Source organism: Crinia signifera, chromosome 9 (assembly GCF_055691185.1).
Source record: "Crinia signifera chromosome 9, ASM5569118v1, whole genome shotgun sequence".
NCBI lineage: Eukaryota > Metazoa > Chordata > Amphibia > Anura > Myobatrachidae > Crinia > Crinia signifera.
Window position 1 is genome coordinate 17715132 of NC_139225.1, and position 20241 is coordinate 17735372.

At 47.6% G+C, this 20241-nt stretch overlaps 1 protein-coding gene across 6 annotated transcripts in view; it reads right to left on the reverse strand.

The window, feature by feature from the left end:
• Positions 1-2958: 2958 nt before the first annotated feature.
• The window catches only part of LOC146037228 (leucine-rich repeat neuronal protein 1-like), a 30530-nt gene continuing 13247 nt past the window's right edge, over positions 2959-20241 (reverse strand). For 4 of the 6 annotated variants that reach the window (XM_083161236.1, XM_083161234.1, XM_083161233.1 and 1 more), the window contains exon 3: positions 2959-5512. In XM_083161236.1, the coding sequence (XP_083017362.1) occupies positions 3256-5512 (2257 nt within the window). In that variant the 3' untranslated portion in view covers positions 2959-3255. Of the gene's footprint in view, positions 5513-7658; positions 7747-14665; positions 14930-20241 lie in introns of those variants that run through there. The other 2 variants (XM_083161238.1, XM_083161237.1) reach the window with 2 other exon arrangements.

Consider the following 20241-nt stretch of genomic DNA (forward strand, 5'->3'; position numbering starts at 1 on the left):
AGGCTTAATATAGAGTCTGAACATTTCCGGGAGCCTCTCAAACACTCTCTTACCCCCCCCCCCTTTCTCTATGGATGTATTTTAGATATTCTACGGATGTGTCTATTGTTAAAAAGAGGATTTTAAATGCTCGCCAAGTGCGGCGATATCGTTATCAAATGGCGGTGATATCGTTACCGTAAACTGAGTGTCTTTTTTTAATTTATTTTTGTATTCTGAAGTAAGCGTCAGACGAGTCCTCAGAGCAGAAATATTTTCAAGTTACAAAGGAAAAGGGAATCCGGTCATTTAAGTGAGATGCTGCTGCAGCCGCCACATTGTCGTACGGTGTTATACAATGAGGGGGACATTGAGCGCGTGGGTCAATTTATTTAACCCCAGCGATGCTGGGGCGACCCACAAGCTGCGACGTAACATGTATCGCTGCTGTGAAATTTTACAGCCTGGTTTATTTTTTAAAAGATTTTTTTCTTCGGGGGGGGGGGGGGGGGGGGGAGGGGCGGATGTTACCTGGCGATGGCCAGCGGGTTACTTAAGGCGGATGTAAAAATTTATGTGCCAAAACAAAATGAGAATATTTAGATTTGTTTCTATGTAGATTTAGGTCAGTTCTAGAGATTTATGAACGATTTTGGTATTTCGGATCTTGTTCAGGTGACAGATTCATGTCTTATGCAATATTTCTGTGACGTGGTGTAAGAGTGCGTCTCTCTGACGGGAATGTATTACTGACACGCCAGCGTCTCCGGCGTCCGCCTGATGATCGCGGCCGCCATGTTTGTTCTGAAATACTTTCAGCAGAAAAAAAATCCTTGCTTTTGCTTCTGATTCTGTATCTGGAGATTTCTATGTATTTATTATCAGCTCACTGGGCTGATTCCAGAGCCGACTACAGGGACTGAGCGGGAGAGAGCGGAGCACGCTTCATGTATGGACAAACATTCACTGCATGCTACATACACACAGCCGTTCCCCTCCAGTCACACACACACAGCCGTTCCCCTCCAGTCACCACACACACACACCCACTCACATCCCCTCCAGTCACCACACACACAAACACATCCCCTCCAGTCACCACACACACAAACACATCCCCTCCAGTCACCACACACACAAACACACCCCCACGGATCCCCTCCAGTCACTACACACACAGCCTGACCCCTCCAGTCACTACACACACAGCCTGACCCCTCCAGTCACCACACACACACAAACACACCCCCACACATCCCCTCCAGTCACTACACACACACAGCCTGTCCCCTCCAGTCACCACACACAAACACACTCCAGTGACTACACACACACACACAGCCTGTCTCCTCCAGTCACCACACACACAAACACACCCCCACGCATCCCCTCCAGTGACTACACACACACAAACAGCCTGTCCGCTCCAGTCACTACATACACACACACACACAGCTTGTCTCCTCCAGTCACTACACACACACACAGCCTGTCCCCTCCAGTCAACACACACACAGCCTGTCCCCTTCAGTCACCACACACACACACACACACACAGCCTGTCCCCTCCAGTCACCACACACACACACACACACACACACAGCCTGTCCCCTCCAGTCACCACACACAGCCTGTCCCCTCCAGTCACTACACACACACACAACCTGTCCCCTCCAGTCACTACACACACACACCCACACAGCCTGTCCCCTTCAGTCACCACACACACACACACACACAGCCTGTCCCCCTCCAGTCACCACACACACATACACACAGCCTGTCCCCTCCAGTTACCACCCCCCCCCCCCCCCCCACACACACACACACACACAGCCTGTCCCCTCCAGTCACCATACACACACACTGCCTGTCCCCTGGTGCAATGTTCTCATATCGCTTCCTCCTAATGAGTGACCGGGGGTCCCTGAAGCTGTCACTATGCACAATTAGGTGAAGGCCACAGCGGCGCGGACCCCTGTACTGCGGCCATCTGCTCTTATTGCTGAGGAGACCATGCTGTCTCTGCTGCTCTCTCCTCTGGTCTCGTTCACGTTACAGGTTTATGAAGGCCTTTGAGGACACTGTAAATCATTATATATTGTTATATCTGTAAATATATTTTTTAAAAATACCTCTGGTCTGTGTGTGGTTTGTGTCTCAGAACTGTCACTCTGCACCGCACAGCGCGACATCGCTCTTCCTGACTTACACCAGCTTCTTAAGGTGCCCATACACAGTACAATAATTGTATGCGTTATGGACTAGATCGATTCGCATTGCATCACACGCGATGCAATCTAGTTCAAAAAGTCCGTGCAGCACATACTTTTTGAGCTGTGCGATGGGATGTGCACGGGGCCCGCGCATCGCAACGCACACAAAAACGCACAAAACGCATAAAATATGGCTGATTCACATACACGTAGCCCTATTCTGCTTGTTATGTAATGGCAGTGGTAGGGATTCCAAAATACACTGGGCAGATAGAGCTCAAATGGACCTTTCAAAGCCTCTCTGCTTACTGCATTATTGGGTAAAGTTACTCAGATGGGAGTTCTATTGAAGACAGGATGTTGCCCATAGCAACCAATAAGATTCTATTGCTTATCTTCTAGAAGGTACTAAATAAATAGAATCGGATTGGTTGCTATTAGCACCATCCCACGTTCAATTGGTAATTGTGTCAAGCAACTGTGTGTCAAGCAACTGTGGTTTCCATGGCAGCCCATGGTTCTGCAGAAAGATAAATAATTAATAGCACCCAGAAGAAACAATCCAAGGAAACATGGTCATTATAAATATTCTTCTTATGGACTGCCCCAGTTTCTAGGGACCTTTCATGGAGGTACTGTAACATTTCTGGGGACAAATTATCCAGCAGAGGACCTTACAGCCCTAGTGGCCATGTGGCCACATACCACTACTAGAGTCTTACACATGCAGACACTAGTATGAAATCATCAGGCTGAAGGCAGGTTTGATATTCCAAAATTCCTTACTTATTCACAGAAATTTTCTACAATTGACACTTGACTTATAAAGTTTAGCATTTTACTGTTGGAGGCTGGTAATGACGAGAAACAGAGAAATCTCTAATAACAGAAGACTGGTATCCTCTCAGTGTCTCTAATGCAAGCTTGGGTGACGTTCCACCACTGCTTATAGATGCTTGTACAAAAATTTCTACGACGGAAACACCTTCTACTCACGGATCACATTTGCAACCCTGCAAAGTCTGTGATAAATGGTTATTATGTTTAGTTCTGTGCGAGTTTAAGGCTGCCACATGTAAGTCTTTGAGGTGTCAATTTGCACCACAGCAGGGAAAGTCTTGTCTTCCTGTGGTGGCACCAACACCGGCTGTTCCAAGCTGCTCTCTTTTTCTTTTTCTCCCTCACCTTCCCAAAGGCTGATGAGTGGTGGGTAAAAGTCATTGAGCGGGATGAACGATGCTCGTTGCATATATTTTTTTAAAGAGTGTCCGCAGCTTTTGTACCGGAGGTGGTGCCCTGCATATACGATAACGGCAGCCATGCACAACCCAGCGATAAGGGAGCCCAGGGCTGCTGATAGGGCGATGCTCACTGGCCTTCCAACCGCTGCCACCGAAAAGGAAGTGTCTTTAGTGGTCACGTTGAGACAAGACTGTTGGCTTGGACGGGAGATGGAGGAAACGGTAAGACACACCTCGTACTTTGTGGCTGGCTGGAGGTGGGTTAAGTTATACTCTTGAATCTCTAGCGGAACTTTGGCTGTATAACTGATGTGTGGGTTATGTATCCTCATAGTCGCAGAGGTCCACTGGACTGGCACAAGGACGCTCGGAGAATTTGTTGGGCCGCCCAACATTTTCCACTCCACCACAACAAAACTGGAATGCACCTTCTTGGTAATGATAGCAAGAGAGGCAAACTCCTGCTCCTGAGTTCCATTGATGGAGATAACTACGCTTTTACTGTCCGTCCCATCTGAGTTCCACATCTGACACATGTATGACCCAGAGTCTTCCTCTGTAGCATCCAAAATTTCCAAAGTGCCTTCAGCTTGAATACGGACTCTGCCTGTTCCTCCTGATATCCTTTCTCCGTGTGGTGTTATCCAGTAGATCTCTGGTTTTGGATGACCACTAGCTTGGCAATTGAGAGATACTAGCTGGTGCTTGGAAAGATGAAGCTGAGATGGGAAAGAATGGCCATCTATTAATGGCGGGCACCTACTCAACCAGGCTTGGCCCTGAATTTCCTGAAAAAGGTGTCCACTGACCAAAGGTGGACTTCTGCAAAGCGTGGCCTGGGCTTCTATAAGTCGTAATGATGAAATACCTTTCCAGTTGTTTTGGCAATCACAGCGCAAAGGATTACTGTATAAACTAATTTCAGTTAATCCTGGTAGTGTCTGAAATACTTTAAGGGGAATTAAGGCTAACTGATTGTTGCTAAGAAGTAGGGTCTTCAAAGAACCAACATTGGAGGCAAATGCACTAGGGTCCAGGTAGTTTAACCTAGGGTTGTTGCAGATTTCTAATTTTATTAGCTCGGGCAGATCTTGGAAGGCTTCAGCTTCCACACGTTCTAAGTCTTCCATTGAATTTAAGCTTAGCTCCTCAAGGTGAGGCATGTCTTTGAAATCGCTGGATTTAACTCTGCTTATAGGGTTTTTGTTCAAGTCCAAGAATTTAAGCAGTTTTAGGTGCTTGAGAGCTTCCTTGGGAACAGAAGTTAATCGGTTATCGAAGAATGAGAGACTTTCAAGGTAGTCAAGTCCAAAAAAGGCATTTTCTGGAACATGATCAAGCTCCATCCCCGCCAATACAAGACTATGTAACCTTCCAAGGGGCTGAAAATTCAAGTTTTGAAGGGCACTCACTGGATTCTCCCCAATCATGAGTATCTCTAGATTCGGAAGATCTTCAAACCATCTTAAATCAATGTCATGTAGACGATTGGCATTGAGATGAAGCCTCAGAAGTTTTCCTAGACCAGAAAAGGCTCGGGGGCCAATAAAACTGATCTGATTATGGTTAATATACAACTCTTCGAGACTCTCCAGATCTTTCAAGCAATAATCTGGCAGTTCAGTGAGCTGATTCTCCTCCAGGTAAAGGGTTATGAGATGTGAGAGGTTGGATACACTCAAGTCCTCAATACTTTGAAAGTGATTTTGTGACAAATCCAGCTCAGTGAGGTTGACCAGATCTTGCAGCTCCCAACCCATATGTGAGATCTTATTACTTTGCAGTAGCAACACTTGGGTGTCGAAGGAAATATTTTCTGGGATATGAGTTAGCAGGAGATCATTGCAGTCTACCGTCTTGGCTTCATGATAGACGGACTGCGGCGTAAACCAAGGCCTTGTCTCACAGACGCATTGTGGGGGGCAGAATGCCAGGCAAGGCACCAACAACGAATGGGAGAGCATCACAACAACACACAGTTGAGTCCAAGGAAGTGATCTCTTCATTCTCGTGCTCCGGGAACGAGGCATACTGAACATCTTCCAGCAGATAAAAGTCACTTGTGGGCAGATCGATCTGCAACGATAGACAAAGATTGGAATTGAGACGAGATTTAGATATAAAAGATGCATACATTTATTGTAACATAAACAGTTTCCTGGACTACATAGATGTATGAAAACAAAACAAAATGCAACTCAAGAAGGTATCAATGGCCATAAAAAATTTTGAAAACAAAAACCCTCCGTTCATGACCATCATGTATCATTTTTCTTGCATAACATTAATTGCCTGTCCCGGGGACCACGGCAGAACAGCAATGGCAGTAAAAGCAAGAAGCATGACATCTGATGCAAACAATACATGGGTTAAAGCATACAGGTTACCTTGATGAGGCGGGGCATAGAGGTGAGGTACCGAATAAATAAATAAAAATCTAGATAGATAGAAGTCAAGCGTAAAGCATGAACGCAAAGTATTCAGAAAGCGATGCAAGCGATAATATACACCGTGGGTTTGAGGGCATGTGTGTGTAGAAAGGGAGATGGAGGTGTGGAGAAAGGAGAAGGGCCCTGCTCGTGAACACTTACAATCTAAAGAGAAGGCGTTGAAACAAGATGGTGACACGGAAAGGGGAAGTTGGTTTGGTTGGAGTTGGACCAGTAGAGAAGGGGACTGGTGGGCTTTATTGAACACGTGGGTTTCAGAGACTGAGGAAGCCTGAGAAGACAAGGCTGGTGATGATAATCAGAGGTATGGGAGGGAGATCCAGTTATGAGATGGGAATCACTGGGCAACTGGAACGGCTGGGATGGACGGACAGGAGAGATGAGGTTGGAGCTTTAGGGGTGAGGTGCAGTAGGGTCCTACATGGGCTGGAAGTTAATGTAGGCTCAGAAGTCAATGCAGCAGAGTCAAAGCAACCAGAGCAGATCAACCTTTTGGGCACCTAGACACATAGATGTGAGGATGTATGTAATATAAGTGCTGGTGGTGTATCTGGGATCACAGCCAGGGCTCAGTCAGTAAGCATTAGGATTGGTTCTCCTAAGCCCGCCCCCAGACACTCATTGGCTAGTTTCACAGGAGTGTGATGGCTTGTTTATGATCGTGAAGCCTAATGCCGAGTCCCAATTCCCGAGCGGCGGCTGTGATATATAGCGCCGCTGCCAACTCCAGATATATGTGCTGACAGTGCATGACGTACATCTTCATGTATGGTTATATATACTTATCCCTGCACTAAGCACTGCAGCCGCCACTGGGCAGATGCACTAAGCCTTGAAAAGTGATAAAGTAGAGAGAGATAAAGTACTAACAAGCTCCTGTTGTCTTTCAAACACATCCTGTAACATGGCAACTAGTAGCTGATTGGTTGGTACATTATCACTTCAAGGCTTTGTACATCTGCCCCCCCCCCCCCCCCAGTCTGCCAGTCTGGTATGCCCTTAGTTCCTAGCTATGCCCCTACTTACTGGTGCCACGTCCCTTGGCCGGGCACAGTGACTATTGGGATGCGCTCATGGATTTCCATCCTACTTGAATGATTTTTGCATCTGCAATTAATATCTGAAATTTGCAAAAAGAATCCATTTCTGGGATTACCAATCATTACCAGATATCAGTAACGGGCAACCCAATTCCTACCGGGGGCTGCATGGGGCGGGCCCTAACCTCCAAGAGGGCCTCGCGATGCCCTATCAGTAATCAGTTGGATGCATACATTGTGACAGAATTCTATATCCAGTACATTTCGTTAATAGAGTCCGATATCTGTAATCACAGCCGGACTATGACAAGATAACGCGACCACAAAGCTGGACGGAGCCCGGAGCCATAGTAGGGTTTAGAAGGCAATGTGGAATCTATAATGAGTGTGGTGCAGGCAGCTCCCTTGTACCCAGATTATACCCGGTGGCGTGCCAAGCAGCCAGTCCCCATAGAGCTGGTTTTGGGTGGTATATTCGGACTATGCCAGATCCTGTGGGATCTTCTGCAGATGCACCGTCTGCCGCAAATGTCACCGGGAAAATGGCTGTCGGGTGGTAGCAGATAAAGGGCGACGGGGGGCTCTGCTTGGAGGGCAAGTTGCCCATCAATGAGACATAGATATAATTATATATATATATATATATATATATATATATATATGGATAAAGACCCTATATATATTTTGTGGTCTTCGTATACCATTGATTCCCACGCCGCACCCTCCCTGTACCTTTTCACCTTCATCCTCCTCGCCTCCATATTGTTTATCCTCACACGCCAATGTTTGCACTGTAACGTCCTTCATTCCCCGCCCGCCCCCCCCCCCCCCGCCTTGTGACCATTTCCCTCCCTCATCTCCCAGCCGCACTCGCCGACTCCCCTCATTTGTCTCCCCATCTTAAGCCTCGTCTCCTATGCTCTCGTTAGCTGGCACTAAGACGTTGCCATGGCAACACCCTGAGCGCTTTCTCCCAACAACATGAAAATCAAGGCACATTATTAACCCCGAACGGGCCGCAGAGGTCTGACGCTCCCCGTAGATGGGGGACGGGTTCTCGGCAGGCGGGGGGGACGACCATTATATTATATTATAATGCAACAGATAAAAGGGCAGTCATCATAAATGGAAATTACTTAAAAAATGCAAAATGTGCACATATCTATGTACTAAGCCATGGAGAGAAATAAAGTGGAGGGAGATAAGGTAGCAGCCAACCAGCTCCTAACTGCCATAGGTGAAGCTGTGGAGAGAGAGATAGAGGGGGAGAGATAAAGCACCTGTCAATCAGCTCCTGACATGTTAAAGTCTGCAGAGGAGATGCACTTAGCCTTGGAGAGAAATAAAGTCGAGTTTGAAAAAGCACCAGCCAATCAGCTCCTAACTGCCATTTTGCAACCTGTGTGTGGGTGTACTAAGCATTGGAATGAGATAAAGTGGAAAGAGATAAAGTACAAGTCAATCAGCTCCCAACCGCCATGTTACAGTCTGCGGGGGAGATATACTAAGCCTGGGAGAGAGGTAAAGTATAGAGAGATATTGTGGAGAGAGATAATGCACGCCCTCAACTGTCATTTTACAGTATATGAGGAAGCTGTACTAAGTCTGGGAGAGAGATACAATGGAGAGCGATAAAGCACCACCCAATTGGATCCTAACTGCCATGTTAAATGCAGTGGGGGAGATGTACTAAGGCTTAGAGAGAGATAAAGTACCAGCCAATCAACTCCCAACTGCCAGGTTACAAACTGGGGGGAATGTACTAAGCCTGGGAGAGAGATAAAGTATAAAGAGATCTTGTGGAGAGATAAAGTACCAATTGGCTTCTAACTGCCACATTACAGTCTGTGGGGGAGATGTACTAAGCCTGGGAGAGAGATATGGAGGAGAGAGATAAAGTGCCACCCAATCAGCTCCTAACTGTCATGTTACAGGTTGTCTGAGAAAAGTGAAGAGATAAAGCAGAAGCCAAATGTATTAAGCCTTAACAAGTGATAAAGTGAAGAGAGATAAAGAGTGATATAATGCAGCATCCAATCAGCTCCTAACTACCATGTTACAGGCTGTGTTTGCAAAATGGCAGTTAGAAGCTGATTGGCTGCTGTGTTCACTCTCTTTGTAGGCCCACCATACACCATGTGGGACTTCTGGATGTGATGTATCCAATGAGATCACTGTTCCCTGCCGCCAGGAGGGGGACTGACTCGGAGATCTTATGTGCAGCACGTATGATCCCCGACTCCAATCCCAACGGGACCGCGCATCGGATTGAATGTCCTGCGGGGACAAATGGCCTAGTATATGGTGGCCTTATCACTTGTTAACGCTTAATACATCTGCCTCAGAGAGAGATAAAGTACCAGTCAATCAGCTCCTAACTGCCATGTTACTGTCTGCATTAGTATATTCTAGAAGGATCTGTCCGCGATCTATGCCCACTGACCTGCACTTTATAAATGTCACACATGTAATTTCTTTTAAGGCCAAATCAGGCCTAAAGCGCCGCCTGGTACAATGTATGGCGCGTGATTGGGAATTTTCCATGTGACCTGGCACAGCTGCGAAATCTTCCTTTATCGTTCCCCCAATAAACGCGCACCACACATTCCGGATGCCGAGCGCAAAATGCCTCAAGCTGGCACCAGCGGGGTGAGCTGGTCCGCCATTGGGTACACCCATCATTCCTGCGCTCAGTAGAGGCACCAGCTTTGTAGACGGGCTCCCAGGCCCACGGAGATGTGGAGAAATGTCAACAAGGCCTTGGTGGAAAAGTATCATTGTCGCATGGACAGTTCAACACACATTCCGCCTCGCAGCGGCCCTTTCACGGATCAAAGCGTTCCCCGATTCCTCCAACGCTCACGCTCGGTGTCGCATCATTTACGGCTTCAATTTTAAAATATGAATAAATACTTTGTTCTGCAATGGCCGAAATGCTTCTCCCCGCAGCTGGGCCACTGGGTGGTTCTAACGTACCCGCCCGTCATAAGGACGGAACTACAAAACAACGACGTCAGCACCGCGGCTGTGCGCACCCCAATGGAGCAACACTTGAATTGCTCCGCTGGGCGTCATCTAGTGGCCGTATCGCCACATGAATTCCCCCCGTAGAGGTGAGGAGCAGCATTAGCCTGTGGTTTTATAGAATGATATCCAATCTCTATCAGCTCATAAATGGTGCAAGAGTCAAACGCATCTGTGGGGTGGAAACCTAATCGCACCTCTCGGGAAAGCGATTATTGCACTTACATATGGGCTCTCTCACCTCCGAAGCACTTGCTAGAAATGGTCCCAGCACAACCTTTTTCTTGTGTCAACATTTTTCCAGTGTCGACCTTGTGCAAGATGACCTTTTGGGGTCGGCCAAGATATTTTAGGTGCACCCCACCTGGGCCCTCAAAGCTATTGTCATTTTTCTACTGGGATCTATGCACCAGGGAGTAGAGGAGGCTGGAATCTGTGTCCAATCAGATCATAACAATGTTCACAGCAGCACAGAGGATTTCAGTTCTGCCAACCCCTGCTGTGTCGTTATCTTTGTAAACTGGAAGAGGGAGGGGTTTGGCCAACAAGCAGCCAATACAAGTAGGTTATAGGGATCTAATATCCTGCATCTCCAATTTACCAGTCATTTTGGTGTCTTATGTTCTAAGCCTTGGAGAGAGGCAAAGTGGAAGGAGATAAAGTTTCAGCCAATCAGCTCCTAACTGACCTGTTACCAGCTGGATTTGGAGAGAAAAAAATCACAATGATTGGCTGGAACTTTATCTCTCTCTGCGGCCTGGTACATAGACCCCTTTGTTCTGGAACTGAGACTTTTACCTACATGAATTCATCGACATACATTAGGATGACCACTAAAGGTCGACAGGGCTAGGATCGACACCTGAAAAGTGTACCGCGTCCCCTCGCATGGCTCGCTGCACTCGGCACACTACTATATTCTCCCACCGCGCCGTAGGGTATGAAATTCCACCTGTCGGCATATGTCGGCTCAAAAAAAAAAGTGAAAAACTCATGTTGACCCTTTAGACTGTCGATCTTCCCTGATGACCTTAGCCATGTCAACCTATATTAGGTATCACCCTAAGCCCTGTCGACCTTCAGTAGACAATCAAATCTATGTTGACCTTTATAAGGTCGTCCTAGTGACCGTATGCCGTCTGCAGACACAGATAAAGGTGAGATACCTACAGAAGGGGACTGTCAGAGCCGTACAGTCCTGGATATACAGCTTCAGCACCATGGACAGCTCCTGCTGGCTGCCACATATGGGAGATCAGTCAGTAAGGGACCACTGACACCATGTATAAAGGATCAGTGTGATATAAACCTCAGTTTCCAGTTCATGACCTGGTAACTAAATTCTGCAAGTCTCTGCTCTATCTCATAAGAGGCGCTGGCTGGGTATGGGGGGGGGGAGGGGGGTTCCTGTGCATCTCATCCTTGGGATATCCAATGGGACGCTACACTTTTCGGAGCTTAGCTATGATAGTTAATGCCGTCTTTATATGAGAGCACTATTTCCATAAAGTACCCCCGGTCTTATAGGCCTTCACCCCACCCTGGTGGTCCTCCCTGCCCCGGGCAGTCTGCTGCTTGCCGACACGCGGGCTCCTGTCCTCAGGACCCGGGCGCTCTGAGAAGCTGTTGGTGCACAATACAATGGTTAGACCTGGGCCTGAACATTATACAGATTGTTGGGTAATGCAAAGAAGATTTATAGACCCTGAATAAAATATGTTTCATTTCCTCTGATCCCAGAATCAATTATCCCTGTAACAGCTAAATCTATTACAGGTCCTGAAGTCACTTCCACATAATGACGTTAAGTGATTAATCACATGTTGGGCCCAATTCAGGGGTGCCCCCCCCCCCCCCACAGGAACAAACTGCTACTTCCCACTCGTGTGATGCCTTAGGCTGGCTGGGTTGTGCTGATTTGGGGGGAGGAGGAGGGGGGGGGGGGTTGCTTCAGCCTTGACCCTTAGGAATGTTAGGAACCTACCTGAAGAGTTGGTAGGTGGACACATATTTTTTAACCAAGGTCAACGCATGTGTCAACCTGCAAAAGGTTGACACATGAAAAAAGTTGACATGAGACTTTTTTGCAATCAATGTCGACAGAAGAGCACATGGACCCCCAATTAGTGTATCGCGCACCCGTGCATATGGCTTCCTAGTGCAGTGTGTAGTCAGTAATCCGTTCCCTGTGTCTCTGCTCCAGGACCCAGAACCTCATCAGTTACCCCGGTGTGTCTGCAGATATATCACCCTGGATCAATATCCTCGCTGTTCCGCGTGACCGCAGCTGGTGGGACAGGATCAGTTACACAGCTCAGGTCTCCCAGGACACTGGGGTCAGCGTCCTAAGTATTGGAGAGAGATAAAGTACCAGCCAATCTGCCCATAAAGGCCGTTTTTCTAATTCAGCCTGTAATGTGGCAGTTAGGAGCTGATTGTCTGCTACTTAATCTCTAAGGATCAGTACATTACAGTCCAAACAGTGGCTAAACCAAGTGCTGATGTAAGCGGTTTAGTGTTCCTGTATTACCTTCTGTGACGCGCAGGGACACTGTCGTAACCTGGACCATCTCCACGCGTGCGCTAAGCCACCTCCCTATCACCACCCCGGCCACGCGCCTCGCATGAGCCCCAATTACCTACATTTCCTGCCTGAATTTAGGCCAGACCCAAGATAAATTCTGCAATTTATGGGTCTTTGCGTAGAGGGCGAGGCTACATGCAGCAATTTGCATCACATCGCCGGTCCCTCCTCCTGGCGCTACATTTTTTTCTCCCCATCTTGCCCGCTTCTGTATTAAGTGGGTGGAATGTGGGAGATTTTCTGTGAGTGCCGGGGAGTCTCCCGCAACTTCAGGGAAAGGGGTGTGGTATAGGGTTCCGACAGTCGGGATCCCGACTGGCCGGACTCAGACAGCATAGCGAGCGCAACAAAGCCCCTTGCGGGCTCGCTGCGCTCGTCATGTTGCGGGCACGGTGGCTCGCTACTTTCACCACCTATTCTATTCTCCCTCTATGGGGGTCGTGGACTTCCACGAGGGAGAATAGTCTGTGGCCATCGGGAACCCGTCTGTCGGTGTTTTAACAGTCGGGATCCCGACGTCGGGTAAATGACTGTCAGGACCCCGTCCGGTACCCCCAGGAAAGTATGTAATTTGTGCCGATGCTTTCTGCCTCTGTGCCCATGCTATCTGCCCTTGTGTGCAGATGGAGAAGAAATCTCACCACTGCTTCCAACATAAAATATACAGTGATAAACTCCACAAATTGCACACAGAGATTGTACATATACACACACACACACACACACATATAGATTGCACAAACAGATTACACACAGATTGCGAACACAGATTACACACACATTGCACAGAGATTGCATACACATATTGCACACACACACACACACACACACTGATTACACACCATTTGCACAAATGGATTGCACACACATATTGCATACACACAGATTACACACCAATTGCACACATACCGCACACATAGATTGCATACCAATTGCACACACAGATTGCATACACACTGATTCCACACTATTTGAACACACAGATTATACACACAGATTACATACACACTGATTGCACACCCATAGTGCATACCAATTGCACACACAGATTGCATACACACTGATTACACATCAATTACACACATGCATTGCAGACACATATTGCAGACATACAAAGATTGCACACACATATTTCACATACATACAGTACTGCACACACACACGGATTACACACACATACTGCACACACATATTACACATATTGCACACACAGATTGCACACACATACAGTACTGCACACAGATTACACACACACCTTTCCAATCACTGGCAGCCAAATCCACTCCCCGTCTGGCAGTTACTCTATACATTCCCCACACTGAATAGGCGCAGAAACACTATTACACAAACCAACAACTCACCTAGCGCCATATCAACAGGTAAGTACTCCTGGAAACTGCCCCCCAATACCCATTCCCTGACACACTCACCAGCCACCTACAGCGCAGGTAGATATTGTGCTGATCACATTTCATACACACGTCATATACCATCTGTACAGTGTCATTGTGATCATATGCAAATTGTATATAGTATTCTGTGTGTGTGACGTCACTCCCAGCCTACAAAGACATGACGTCACCTCACACAGCAGGGTCCGTGGCCCGGTCACCACGGAGACAATGTTGGGATGAGTTATCTACATTTGTTTTATTAAATATTATTATTTATATATTTCTTTTTTTGGTAAACTTTTTTCCCACCTTTTTAAAGGGATTCCCCCCAAAAAATTGCAGAACATCCCCAAAATTATTTGGGACAGCGAAAGCACTGGGATCTGATGCTGGGATCTAACACCAGGATCTAATGCCGGGATCTCAGGCTGGAGGTACCAAAGGGTCTAGCTGCCTTATTTCCACTTTGGATTTGGAAACAATACCCCCCCCCCCATGTAAAAATCCAGCACTACAAAGGTCTAGGTGCCACAGCATGACATACTATGTGGGCATACAATGGGCATTCAATGGGCTTACCCTCCATAACACTGTGAGAGATGGAGGAATGGGTCATAATGAGCCTAATGAGCCGACTGCTGGGGGGTAATTAGGGCATTTGAGGAATGGTTGCCCTGGAGATGCCCAGCTGGGGGGTTTGGCAGAGGGCAGGCAGTAGAGGGAAGTAAGTGTCTTACCGTGTAAGGATCTGGGGGCTCCGCTGCTTCCTCCAATGCGACCGACCCCAACTTTACGCCTTTTGCCTTCACGTTCCGCGCTCTATCATCCTCTGTCTCCTCTGCTTCCTGCAGATACTTTATCTCTCTCCCCGGTGGGTACAGATGGGTCCTGTGGTTCTCTGTGTCGCTGTTTATTTCCTGATGGCCGTCCTCGCCTTTGTCATATTCCCAGCCGCTCTCCCTCCCTCGTGTTCCGCTCCGTGTGGCTGATTCCTTCTGCTTCTGCTGGGTAAAAAGAGCTTTTTTATTATCTGTCGGCTGCTCCAGCCAGCCAATGGGATGCGCCCGTTCCCAACGCTCCAGCCAATCCCAGGGATGGAAGGGAGGGAACGGGCTAGCAAAAAATGGATAGTGTAAAGCGTCTGATATAGAAACTGACAACACAGGGTGATACTATGAATATGGATCAGCCCTGTGCCGGTGTCAGGCTGGGATCACATCACCGAACTGCCTGGAAACAGGGGATTCATCATCATTAACTCGTTATCCTCTGTTCCAGGGGATGTCTGCACCAGGGAAGGGCAGGGGCATCATTACAGAACAGAATACACGGGGGAGACGTATGTGTGTGTGTGCAGCTATCAGCGTGGCGCAGTCTGCAGGGAGCAGCACAAGTACTCAGTGCTGTACACAGCCATATAATACATGTACATATGCCATAGACTGCCATGCAGTATACAAGGTGCGGTTATTAAATAACAACACTGATTATATCATTTACATCCAATTATAGGAAACAGATTTGGACTCCTTTCCCCCTTTATGTGCCCCCCTCTGTATCCGAGCACCAATACATTCTTATCTCCCGTCAGGATAATAGTGACAGACGCCAGGCTCGTTATCTGTTGACGATGTCGGCTGTGCCGTCATTTTCTTCTCTACCACAGTAACTGATGCTAAAGGGGGTTCTCCCCTGAGGACAGATCTGACTATAGGGGTTCCCAGACTTTCCCGAACCCCCCCCCCTCCCATTTTTCGCTGTGCCAAAAATTTGAAACAAAAAAAAAAATCAATTGAGTTGATTGTGCCACCTGCCACCCTGAGGGTCGGCAATGTGGTGGGTACAGCGGTGCTTCTGATCGGCCACATGATTGGCTGTCACCACCGGTCACTATGACATCATTAATATAATTTGGTCCTGGACCACAACCTGAGGCACCCCCTGGAAGAGCTGCGCAGCACCCCAGGGTGCTCATTGGGGAACCATTGCTCTAGGGGACAGAAAGAAATCACACAGTGCGGATCACAGGACCGACAGTGTCTGCGTCGACAGTTAATTGGTCAACATGCATTAGGTCGGCATTGACAAGGGTATGGGACATTAGGTTGAGCCAATTTAGGTCAACATGCATTGGGTTTACCACTGAAAGTGTACCGGCCTTAGGTCGACACCTGAAATAGGTCAACATTGGTAATGTCGACACAAGCATTAGGGTCGACAATGGGAAGGTCAAAATGAGTTTTCGGGGGGGGTTGTCCTGAATGTTGACACAGTTGACATGGACGCTGCCAAATATCAACATGGGAGAGGTTGACACATGAAAGGGTCGACATTAATTTTTCGCAATTTTTAGGCATCAATGTCGACACCTGAGCAGCGGACTCCCATTTAGTACAGCGGGTAACCTCTCATGGCTGGATCCGCTACTGCTGCACTCGGCACACTTCATCGTCCCCAGTCGGAGACTGCGTGGATGGGAGAAGCATGAAAAAGTCCAAAAAATTCAAGCAAATTGTGAAAACCTCATGTCAACCTTTTCAAGTGACAACCATTGCCATGTTGGCCTTTTGATTGTGTCGACCGGTTGTTAATGTCGATATTGTACATGTTGACCTTTTCGTGTCGGACTTTCAACCTAGTCAACCTATCATCCGGATCCCCTAGGTCTGGCAAGTATGGAGGTTGTTCTAGCACCGCAATCTGTTTCTTGGCCAAAAACGGCTTCACAGTGAGAGCTGTGTGGGCCGGTGTGTTCTCCGGAATCTTACTTCTGATTCTTACCTGCAAAGTTTGCAGAACATTTTTGTGGTCACGTTGAATGACTGTAGCGCCTCCTGGTTCCCCAGGCTGCCAAACTAACACCCCTCATATCACAGAAAACAATGAACATGGCTTTGGGTTTGCTGCGACGTCTGGTCATGCTGGTATTTGCAGTGCATGGACTGGCGGTCTGTCTCAGGATCACACAGGGAGATCCAGGTGTCATCACAGGTTTTAGCTGTATCTTAAAATTTTGAATCCGCTTGAATTTGTCCTAGAATATCTGCACAATTTTGCTGTTGATTTTCTTCTTCCTCCGCCGTGAGAATCCTGGAACCTTCTCAGCTCAGACTTCCGTCATGTTATAAGATCTTGACTGACACTCTCTGTGCTGCTGTTACCACCTCTGCCGTCATTCTAGTGCTGAGGCGAGGGTCAATTCTGACAATTTTCTTCATTTTCTTCATTTGTTTAGATGTGGACGACCTCAGAGACCTTCCCCATCCCCACAGGGGTCACTATATTTTGTGCCCCTTGAACACACGTTCACGTGACATACAACCTATCACGCAAGCCACCATTTTGGGATAGTCAATGTTCCCCCACTCTCCTTTTTATCAGATGTATGGTTTACTATTTACAGTCTCGTTATGTAATAGTTGCACCTTGTATGTATGTGTACTCAGTACTCTACAGTGATGTAATATGTATATAAGCTTATGTATTACACAGACACCCAGTATATACTGCCCACGTTTTAGAAAATTGGGCAGGATAGGGAGAAACCGCTGAAGATCCCAGATCTTTATTGGAGGGGTGAGGCTAAAATTTAGCAAATCATTATTTTAGCCATGCCCCTTCCCAGAGGACCTGTGATTCTTGGGATATATCGCGATAGAGCCTATACACATGCCCGGCATCTCCGGAGTATGAAAAAGTTGGCACGTTTGATTTAGTATGTGTACTAAGAGCGCAGCATCACAGTGGACTGTACCACGCCGCCGGAGCAATGTTTCATTGTTAATATATTGTCTTCCACTCAGATGTGGTTCCATATAAGTGGCCCACGAAAACCTTATTTAAAAATGCAGATAGTCCTAGGGATCATTGTGCCTTGTAACCAATCTGGTGAAATGTTGCTGATGATTCCATTTGAATGTATATAGCCAGGACTGATATACTGTAGCTCTAATTTATTTTTTTCCAAAGAGCTATATTTCCAAACAGCTATATAATGGGGGTAAGGTGCAATCAGGGAGATTTCTGACATTGCTCAGGGAGTCGGGGAGATTGCTAGTATTTAAGGGAGTCTCCTGTACAGTCAGGGAGAGTTGGCCCGTACAATGATGTAATATACGTAAACAAGAGAAGCGTGACCCTGAGCTGAGCAGTTCAGTGCGGCTTCTGGAATAATAGAGATGAGGGGGGTCACTTGGTAAGTGACATCAGGGTCCCGTGTGGCCAGAGAGAAGGAAGCATGGCATTTCCCTGGGCAGTACCTACAGTATAGAGCCATTGGAAGGAGAGAAGCTTTGTAGACAGGCCGGCTCAGGTTGCAATGTGTAGCCCAGTCTGCCACCATCTTCAGGGGGCGATCTCTAAAAGTTGGTAAATCCACCAACAGCATCGCATTCCCCACTGAAACCTGCGGTGGTCGTGGCTGGTGGCGGGAGTGGATTAATCGGTGCAGGTATCGGAGATGAGAAGACCAAATGAGGCCAACGGTGACCCTTCATTCAGGCCTACTCCTGTCTTCTCCATAACGCTATCCCTTCTCCAGCCATGTGTCTAGCCTTAGCCCCTCTACTGTAAACCAGGCATGTCCAAACGATGGCCCTCCAGCTGTTGTGAAACTACAAGTCCCATCATGCCTTGAAAAAAGTTGAGACGTGTGCGGGCATCCAAAGGCCGTGTTAGGAGAAGTACGGGATATGGTCATTAGATCTACCCATATTAGCTGCCTTATTAGGTCAACGTGCATTGGGTTGACCACTGAAGGTGGACACACGAAAAAGGTCAAGGTTGGAAGGTCAACACAAGCATTAGGTCGACAATGGCATGGTCGACAGTAAAAAGGTCGACATAAGTTTTCACTGGTTTTATTTTTTGAGCCGACATGTACCGACAGGCAGGATTCCACTCCCTACCATCCACTGGGGCAGTGGTTCTCAACCTCGGTCCCAACAGTGCACGTTTCCCAGGACACGCGGCGGCTGCACAGGTGCACTCATTAGTCACGGACACATCATAAAAGATCCTCAGGTGGAGCTAATTATTTCACCTGTGATTCTATGTGGAGACCTGGAACCTGTGAACTGTTGGGGGTCCTTGAGGGCCGAGGTTGAGAACTACTGTACTGGGGCATGGAGGAAGAATAGAACAGCGCGCCGAGCGCATCGAGCCACGCGAGGGGACTTGGTACATTTTCACTGTGTCCATGTCAACTATGTTGACATTTGGGACAAAAATGTGAAAACCTCATGTCGAAAACTTTGATTGTCGACCTAGCCATTGTCAACTTAATGCTTGTGTCGATCTTCCAACCCTGTTGACCTCACCCATGTCAACGTATTTCATGTGTTCACCCAATGCAGGTGGGCCAATGGGTCATAGCCCCCTTACAGCACAGTACTGATGACTGACTCATCCCTGCTGTGTCCTGCTTACTGACATACAGCACAGTGCTGGGGGGGTGCGATATAGAAATCTATAGTACTTATAATATTATGTAGCGGCTGCTGAGTCACATGCACAAACTCTGCTTTCTCGTGTGGATCAGACTTCAGCTTTCCATGAAACTCGGGAATGACGGGAAAAAGATCTGACGGGTCAGGTTACTCCGTCTGAGTCATCCTGGGGTTTTATCATTGGTGTCCCCTAGGAATCCGCTGCAGGAACCAATCAGCAGGGAGAATGCCAGTAATGTAACCGCAGCGTTCTCAGCTTGCACCGAACGTTAAACATACAGAACCATTTACTTGTGGTTTCCATGTTACAAGCAGATTAGTGGAGCATCAGGAGAGTTCCCGGCCGTCAGATGTATGGGGCAGGGTTGGGTCACTGCTGGTTGACATGTATGAGATGTGATTAGTAAGTATTAGGATGTAAGAGTGCGTCTGTGGTTTCCATAGCAACATTTAAATTGGGGCCCTAGATGCAGTCAAAAGTGCATTTGTGGTTTGGCGTACCCGCCTACTTAACATACAACCCCCAATGTTATTTTGGGGGCAAAGGATGGGATGGAAAGAAGCAACGGATTTGGGGGGGGGGGGACTGGAGTGGAAGGGGGATGGCGTTACCTGGCCCAAGCGTCTGCGTTCTGTCAATGTCGACCTAGAGTATGTCAACCATTTTTTAGGTGTCGACCTACTATCGACCATTAGTGGTCAAACTAGATACTGTTGACCAAATAACTCCACCTGGACTTCGATTGGTAATGGTGGTGCAGCGGTAGGAATGAGTGGTACCTGGCCTGGCGCAGGGCGAGCGAAATGAGCCATGCCGGATGGTCAACATGCTCAGGTGTCAACATGGACACGCAAAAAAATATGTG